General features: G+C 38.3%; 1 protein-coding gene across 1 annotated transcript; it reads left to right on the top strand.

Moving 5' to 3' along the window:
- The first annotated feature begins 3,111 nt into the window (after nucleotides 1-3,111).
- On the top strand, nucleotides 3,112-8,995 carry LOC306895645 (solute carrier family 22 member 6). Its single transcript, XM_079459033.1, has 10 exons — nucleotides 3,112-3,644; nucleotides 3,752-3,849; nucleotides 3,933-4,087; nucleotides 4,659-4,827; nucleotides 4,901-5,003; nucleotides 5,625-5,755; nucleotides 6,331-6,548; nucleotides 6,705-6,813; nucleotides 7,445-7,675; nucleotides 8,225-8,995. Exons 1-10 carry the CDS (start codon nucleotides 3,417-3,419, stop codon nucleotides 8,331-8,333), a joined length of 1,551 nt encoding a protein of 516 aa, XP_079315159.1. The 5' UTR covers nucleotides 3,112-3,416; the 3' UTR covers nucleotides 8,334-8,995.
- The last annotated feature ends 495 nt before the right edge of the window (nucleotides 8,996-9,490 follow it).

Raw genomic sequence — 9,490 nt, 5'->3', positions numbered from 1 at the left:
TGACCGCAACACCCTGATTGCTATGTCCGCACACACGGGACATACCACATCAGTGAAACCTGCCTCAGCATGCTTGCCAAGCAAGTGACACAGGAATCATGGTCGTCAGACTCCGGGATGAGTCTGTCGCACCCAAGGATACAGCTACGAGACATGCTCGTAGCCGGAGGGACTTACCTCTTAAGGTCTGTAGCCTTCTGCCGAAACGCCCAGGGGAAGTCCACCGAAAGGAGAAGTCCGCTGCTCCGCGTCATAAATCCAGCAGGTTAAAAGTTTTCTCGAAGTCGAGTATCGCGTGTAGCGTCAGCAAACACACAGGTTCCGAAGAACAAAGGATGAGTGAATGACTGCCGCCATCTTCCTTTATACCCGTATGTACGGGGCGGAGACTGGCGTGCGCGTGCCATTCGCCAAGCCCATTGGCGTTTTATAATTAATTATCTCGGAGAAGGTAGGTTCTCAAGATCAAACCCCAGTCAGTCTCTCACAATGTCGAGAGACCGACTGAAGGGGAACACAATTCTCTAAGAGCTACCACTTGGTGTCAGTAATGAGTTTTCTGGGTTACACAAATACATTACATTTTCTCTTTTAATTTGTTATGTTATTTGTTATGGTGGTGAATGAATGGCTTAATTTAATTCTTCATACTGAAGGTCTGAGACGTATTGCCGTTTTCTGTGGCCAATGCCCGCCCTAAAGGCCATGTGACTGACAGGTAAAACAACCAATCACGTTTCGTTCCATGCAGTGTCATGTTTAGAGGTGTGGAAATGTCCACGCAGTAACAGACAGGTGTAAATTCAAGAACGTGGCAAAAGTTAAAAGCAACAAAATGATTATAAGTTTATGCCGTGAACTTCGCATACATTTAAGAATTAAGCGTTTAGTCGATCGTGATGAATTCTTATAGCAACCGTTGAAAACACGACAGCTTCATATAGATCAGACGTCTCAGTGTTGTTTCAAGGCGGATCGTTAAAGACGGTGCTTTATAATATCCTGCATGTCTCCCGGAAATCCTGTGAAATTATCTATCTATTTATTTTCCTGTTTTATCTATTTAATTTCTGTTAATAAACACATTTCTTCATTTTATCTCACACATGTCAGGTTCTGTGACACCTGTACACAACAACAGTGCGAAAGATCTCTGCAGCTCTGAAATCCTTATTTTCCGCATGTTTTACTTATTTTACTAATGTTTTTACAGCGACTTGTTTGTTACTTTGATATTGCTTTAATCTTACAACTTAATATTCAGAGGAAGTGTCAATGTAAATGTAAAGTGCATGTGCTGTGCAATATATATACACAGTATATGAAATATACAATTTATGTGCAATGTTTGCATATGTGTGTGCAAAACAGTGCTGTTGTCATATGAGTGTGTGTTGCGAAGGAGAGTTCTGGTTGAGGGCCGGATAGCCTGAGGGAAGAAGCTCCTCCTCATTCTCTAGACTTGTGTAAGATAGTTGGAAGACTGTTTCTAACCAAAAAGATCTGGGGCACTTAGACTTCTGTAGTACTGCGTCAGTTCATGGTGCCTATTTAGTTTCCCACAATTTTTTAAATATATACTTTTGTATTCAACAGAACAAATATTTTAATTCAGTTTTGGAACAACTTGAGGTTGAGTAAATTATGAAAGACATTTTTTGGTGAACTATCCTTTAAATATGGTATTTGGAAGTATAAAATTATATTTTGCAACCCTAAAATGTCCCTTTTAGTGTATTTTGAGCTCTCCTGTCAGTAAGCAGCAGGTCTGTGGGACTAGCTCAGATCTATTACTGGATGATGTGATACTATATTTAAAATTCATCCAATTACATTTAGACTTGCCAGTAGTTACCACAAAAGGGAAAAGCTGTCACGCTGTATGCAAGCATGAGAAACGACTAACCTAAACTGAGAGTTAGCATTGATAGAAATTGTGTGGTACTATAGGGCAAACGTGAATTGCTACACTTAAACTGTCAATAACTGTACTAATATAGAAGGAAAAAAATAATTTTTCATGTGATGTAGTTTATGTTAACTATTAATATCATCCATGTAAGTAACATTAAAGATGCGGGATGGGGAGCATGCTTTTTTCGGTTACCTCTATGTTTGTGGGTCGGTTCCAAAATCAACAATAGCTTAAAAAAACATAAACATTATGTATAGCAGTGTTTTATTTTAAATATATTAAGTAATTTTATTTAACATGATAAATGTTATAGTAAATAAACGTACCAAACATTTATTTTGTTCTCTTTATAAGAAACTAATACAATAAATGTGACAAATAATGTAAAAAGTAACCATTTTACAGAACATTAAAGGTGTAACATAAGCGTTGTGATGAATGTCTGCGACAGTACTGTCAGACGCAGGATAGTGTCCGAAATTGTTCACTCATATTCAGTCACCCCCATATAGTTGACTATTTAGCATTCACTAAATAGGGAATAGTGAATGAGTGAGCGAATTCAGACGCAGTTGTTGTGTTTGCTGTCCTCTGCTGGATTGTTTGTCTTTATCATCGTCTTTGTTGCCCCGGTATTCTTGAAGTTAAGTAAATTTTTGTTTTGTCAAAGTACTTTGTTCAGACTTTTCCCCTCAATGGGGTTTTCTTTTCTTCATTGTTTAAATAAGTGAGTTTTGTTAAAGAGCTGTCTGTATCTGGGTTCTGTTTCATGACATTTTCTGCCAATGCAACTATGGTGAGCGTTTAGCTGTAGATGGAAGGTAAACAGTAAACACTATAACATCTTTCAATGTTAGTGTCCATGCTCATTTCACATTAACTTAAAACTTCCATTGTGTGTTAGTTTAAAAAAAATATATATATATTAATATATTTTTCTTAAATGTCATCCACCGGTGTTTTGTGGCTCTTTTTAAAAGTAGCCTAACTATTAAGGCACCGGCAACGTTTTAAAGGTATCGATTTGGCACTCAGAAGAACAAAACTATGCGTGAAAAATGTACAATTCTGTGACGATCAGGTTTTGATGTGTCGCATATGGTGTAGAAACTATCAATAGTTCCGTAAAAGCAAGAGAAACTCCCCACAATGATATAAAAACAAATGTGCATGTGTGCATTAATAATTCAAGTTTCATAATAGTGTGGTGGTTCCACGGTAGAGAGGTGGTGCAAGGAACTTTGATACATTGTCCTGTTCACTGAAGTGTAAAGTGTGACCAGTTACTATAGCCTGCCGTACACCGTACTGACCACGTCGACCATATTATCAACAATGTTATGCATCTTCATAATAACTTACTTGGACTACAGGGGCGTCTTCATTCATTCCTGACAGGGACATTTCCGCGCTGCATGTATGCTGACAGTACATCTAAAGATTTTAATTCAGAGATCATCTTCACCGAGTTAAGAGTTTAGAGTTTTGACCCGCTGGCGAAATGACGACGCACGATGCTTGTTTGTTTGTCAGTCCGCTACAAAGACGCGCTTATTTAATCCTCATTTTACCGATTTTTTTCACAGCATTTACATTTTTCGTGGACGTGTTTACGCTACACATGAATTCTTGCGATGACTATATAAAAAGCAAGTATCTGAACCACACGGTTGACAGTAATTTGTCCACCATCAGAAATTGGACGGAGAATCGCAGCTACCTTCAACGTGTGAGTAACGTTATCTGTGCACACGTTTGCGTTTATAGCCGTCTATTTATTTAAAGCCCAACACGTTTAGGTTATCTGTGGGTTAAACTGTATTTATTTCACAACAGGGTGCAACGTGTCCTAATAATCACTTTGCACACGGACAGGCGACGTACATGACAGGATTACTTATCGGATCTTTGCTCGGCGGCGCTTTATCTGACAAGTGGGTGTTTGACACTACATCATACTCTAGGACTCAATTGCGAAAACAAAGTAACGTTGCGTGTGCAATATCTTTTCACTCAGGTATGGAAAGAAGTTTCTCCTCATATGCTGCTCAGCTGTCCACGCAGCTGCTACGCTGGTCGTTGCGTTTCTGCCGTACGTGTCTGTGTATCTGACCGCGCGCTGCATCACTGGAGCGGCCAGTTGTGCCATTCACATCTGCACCTACAGTTTAGGTGAGGTTGACTCTTTTTTTTGCTCCCAAACAACCACTAAGCCACTCTCCAAGTTGCTATTTCCCCCCATGATTGATTCCTTTGACAAAAATCTATATAAAAGGGAAAGTCAACATAAATGAAAATGTTGTGGTCGTCCTCCAAATCTTTGTTTATTATAAAGTGGTTCCAAATCTGTATACATCTCTTTGTTATGATGAACACAAAATAAGATGTTTGGAAGAATGCTTGTAACCAAACAGTTCTTGGCCACCATTGACTACCATAGAAACTCACAATGTTCGCCCCAGAACTGTTTACTTTCATACATTCTTCAAAATATCTTATTTTATGTTCAACAGAAAAAAGAAAAATGTTCCTACAATAATAGATAGTGAATGATGGCTGAGAACTGTTTGGTTAGAAGCATTCTTCCAAATATCTTTCTCTGGTTTCATCAGAACAAAGAAATGGACACAGATTTGGAACAAAGTGATGGTTATTAAACGATGACAGAATTTTTGGTTGAATTGTTCATTTATTGTGTTTTTGCCTTATGAGGTCTGATACAGGTGCTCATCTGATTTCTTAGGGGTCGAATGGAGCCTGCCGAAGTATCGTGTCTGGCCACCCACTCTTTTTTCGTTTACCTTCAGTGTTGGAATGATGGGACTGGCCGGCATTGCTTTTTTGACCAATGGCTGGATGCAGTTTCATCTGGCACTGGGCATTCCTCAGATTATCTTTCTACCTCTTTACTTGTTGGTAGACCAATCACAAATCTTCAATGCATCATAATGTACAATTAAACACTGATTTCTTTGCAATTATCAGCTTTCTTCCAGAATCTCCTAGATGGCTGCTTCTAAATAAGAGACTGAAAACATTAGAGGGCTATCAAAACAGAAGTCCTGAGGACAAACAATATATGGGGATGGTAAGTCATAATCTATCTAGAATCCGTAAATTTCCAGTGTATGAAATTTTGCCGCATCCAGTGGTGAGGTTTCAAACCGCAACCAACTCGTCCCCTACCTTTTGAAGCACTACGGTGGCTGACACAGAACTAAGATGTGTTTTCACTTCTTTGCCAAAGGAGAAAACATGTTTACTTTTGTCTGTTTAGGGCTATGTAAGGGGACCCGCGGTGTGTGTAGATAGAAATTGCTCATTCTATACACGCCTGAAGATATAGTTATGAATATTACATTGCATTTCTGTCAAAAAAAATGACACATTGGACCTATAAAGGTGGAGGGACATACTGTTTTACTGTGACGTACAAGTATATATAATAAAGTATTATGAAGAGTTTTGTTCCAAAATGAGATAACTCTGTTTTTTACAGTTTTTTTGTTGTGCAATCCAATTTATATCAATCAAACTGCAATTGGTTTGTTTTGATTTAAGCCATGATAACAAAAAAGTACAGCTATCTAACACAATAAAACACAATAAAAACATGATAACATAATAAAACACATGGATTTACCATCCTTTTGGAACCAAAATCTTCATAAATACAGTATGTATATTGAAGTGTTTATTTAATTGACAGCTTTTGGGCTCCATGGACAGCGAGAACCAGAAGTCCCACCCGGAGAAGATCTACACTGAAACAGAGTCTCATTACAAAAACTTTACATCGCCTACTATACTGCTGCGGCTATTTATCATGAGTTATATTGGGTAGGGAGGTTTCATTATTATGGTTATACTCACATTTCGAGATAATGCTGTTTCATTAAAGAGGTAGTTCACCCAAAAATGACAATTTGGTCATCATTTACTCGCCCTCTTGTCATTTCAAACCTGTGTGACTTTCATTCTTCTGCAAAACACAAAAGAAGATATTTGAAGAACGTTGGCTTCCATTGTATAGACAAAAACCACTGATACATATCTCAAAATGTTGTCTTTTGTTTTCAAAATTACAAAGAGTCATATACAGGTGTGAGACGGTGAATAAATTGTTTTCGTTTCGGGTGAACTGTTCCTTTAGTTTGTCATGTGCATATCTCACTTGTGCTTTCTTTTGACCATCCTGGCCCATCTAATACCCTGAGGAATGTCTTACATAAGTTGTTACGCAAACGTAGGTAGCGGTAAATAGTGATGAAGCTTTTATGTAACTTTGTTACATAAAAACCCACTTTTCTGAAACTAGTGCCAACATTGTATACGTGAAAAAAATATTCGAACAATGACTGTTTTTTGTACTGTAAAAACCTCCCTAAAAATTAATTAATCTTATTTTTTTTCAGTTTTGCGTCTGCTCTTACGTATTTTGGGATATGCTTCAGTGTGGGAAGTTTTGGAGTAAATATCTATCTGGCGCAGTTTTTCTCTGGACTATCGGAGTCTCCTTCTTTGCTTCTTCCATTTCTGTTGAAGCGATGGGGACGCAGGCCCTTCAGCATGGCCTCTCTGTTCCTCAGTGGTATTTCCTGTATGCTGTCCCTGCTCGTCTCCAGATTCTGTGGTGAGGAACGCTGTAATACTGTAAGCACACTCTGCGTGAATGATGACCAAATGTCTTAAATCATAGTCCAGTCTACTTAGTTCTTAGTGTAGATGACTCTTAAAATATCACAAAACCAAAACTTACCTCTTTCCATTGCTCACTCCCTCTGAATAGACATGCCGGAGCTTGTTATGACTCTGGCTTTGATTGGCAAGCTTTGTATGCAGTCTACCACTTGTGTCTCTTTGCTCTATGGAATCGAGCTGTTTCCCACTGTAATAAGGTACACACATTATGTCCAGTGATTGGACCCTTAGACACTATGTATGTTTCACCCTCTTGCCTTTTAAACCCTCTTTTGCAGTTAAGATATTCTTAACAATGCTGGTAACCAAACCACACTGGCCCCCATTGACTTCCCCCTTATAGACATAAAACCAGTGCAACTCAATGGAAGCCACTGTTGTTCAGTTACCATCATTCTTCAAAATATCTTCTTTTGTGTTCTGCAGAAGAAAGAAATTCATACAGATTTGAAATGACAAGAGGGCGTGTAAATGTTGATCGAATGTTCATTTTTAGGTGAACTATCCCTTTAAAGTAAAAAAGTGCTGATTCATGACAGACAGTATAAAACTTGTTTTGCCCCAGTTACATAATATTACGTGTTGGTGTCAATCATGCATACTTAATCAAACAGCTCTGCAATAAAAAGATAAGCACATTTCTCACACTTACTAGTTAGAATTTGTTAAAGAAATGATAAATACTGTAGCTTAAAGAGCTCTGCTTTATCAATGACCGGGTTTATTATTCTTTAGGGCCCGATAATCATGTCGTAAAAATCTAATATTGTGACAGCCCTGCCAAATACATATAGTACATTTAAAGTCTTTTTTCTCACCTCCATGCAGGCAGAAGTGTGTCGGGCTGGTTAGTCTGTGTTACCGGGTGGCCTGTATTATAAATGCGGTGGTGACCCCCGAGGGTGTGGTCCCACTGCCAGCTATGATCTGTTATAGCAGCGGGCCCATCATTGGTGCAGCCCTCTGTCCGCTTCTTCCAGAGACCAGCGGCATCCCTTTACCAGATACAGTACAGGACTGTGAGAGACAGCCCAGACTGAAGCTTGCATGCTGTTCACGGTGAGATCATTTTTATTCACCAAACTGGTTTAACTGTACTTAAAGCAGCTGGCTAGAAAACCAGTTGAAAAGACCTGTGATGTTTGATATTATCCTAAGGTGCTTTAGATTCTTATACAATAGGTTTGACCGGAGACATTACCAATGGGCTGCTCGTGTTAGTAGATGATGTCCAGACAAACAAACGTAGACATGATTGGAAATATTTTGAATTCCAAAGAGTTTAATGCGATAGTGTGTCAGACTTCGAAGCTTATGTTCAAAACCCTGTAAGCAATCCAAAAGATGTCAAATTTATAAGTAAACATGCTGTAGTATAGGGGTGATGTTTTAAGACACATGGGTCAAAACTGTATGTAGCCAAATGGTCAACATTATAAAGAAGGTAAAAAGATTTACTGCCATTTTGTACATATAGTTTATGGAGGATATTTGTGCCTGACAGTGTCACATGTAAAACATTTAATAACTGCTGCAACCTTTGATCCAAATATACATTGCTGCACTACATACTGTATGCATGTGTAATGCTTTGGTTTTTAATATCAGATGGCCCTTAAACTCCACAAGAGAGACAGATGCTTCTTTTACCAAGCAGAAGGAAATGAAGAGCCAGCTGGAATGTAGTCCTCTCTCAACACAGTTAGAAAACTGTTAACCTCTTTATTGCACAATGTGAATGTCTTTAGTGTTTTTCTTTCTTTTTAGTAAAACATCAAATACAGTAGAAATGAAGGTCTAAATTGGGTATGTTTGCATTTAATATTAGAATACAGTGGTGTACTGTATATGAGATATTTTAACCATAATGAACTTTGTACCTGGGGGACTGTAGTAGACAGTGTCATATTATTTGAGTCGTTGCCAGGCTTACACAATCTCTTAAAAACTTTTGGGTTCTGCCAAAAGCGAACATTTTTATGGTTTTTATGATCCTCTTAGATTTTTTATATTATGTTTTGTAAAGTTTGTTGTTGTTTAAAAAAAAAAGAGAAAATGGATTTCCTGTTTTTTCCATGCTCTTGTATTTTCTGAGGTTAAATTTTACTTTCACCAAAAAACAGCCAGGGCAAAGTCTGACCATGAAGCAGACAGCAGGTTAAATCATTTTGTTTTGAATTAATCTGCTTGAATGGATGGCATCCAGCAATAAAGTATGGGGAGCCTCATTTCTGGAAAGCATTTTATTTTTACAGTTGATATATTCATCTGTTCACTGATATTTACAGTTTGTAATGGTAAGTTTTTTGAAAGACAATGATTTAGGCAATTGTATAGCCAAGTCTATGCAAAAGTGCAATAAACACAACTCAAATATATATATACTGTATTATGTATATGTAATATATATACACACACACACACACACACACACACACACACACACACGCCTAAAGGATTATTAGGAACTGTGTTCAATTTCTCATTAATGCAATTATCTAACCAACCAATCACATGGCAGTTGCTTCAATGCATTTAGGGGTGTGGTCCTGGACAAGACAATCTCCTGAACTCCAAACTGAATGATGGAATGGGAAAGAAAGGTGATTTAAGCAATTTTGAGCGTGGCATGGTTGTTGGTGCCAGACGGGCCGGTCTGAGTATTTCACAATCTGCTCAGTTACTGGAATTTTTCGTGCACAACCATTTCTAGGGTTTACAAAGAATGGTGTGAAAAGGGAAAAACATCCAGTGTGCGGCAGTCCTGTGGGCGAAAATGCCTTGTTGATGCTAGAGGTCAGAGGAGATGGGCCGACTGATTCAAGCTGATAGAAGAGCAACTTTGACTGAAATATCCACTTGTTACAACCGGGG

The sequence above is a fragment of the Barbatula barbatula genome, assembly GCF_947034865.1.
Source record: "Barbatula barbatula genome assembly, chromosome: 6".
Lineage (NCBI taxonomy): Eukaryota > Metazoa > Chordata > Actinopteri > Cypriniformes > Nemacheilidae > Barbatula > Barbatula barbatula.
The sequence above is the reverse complement of the archived record's forward strand: the minus strand, read 5'-3'. Positions and strand labels throughout refer to the sequence as shown.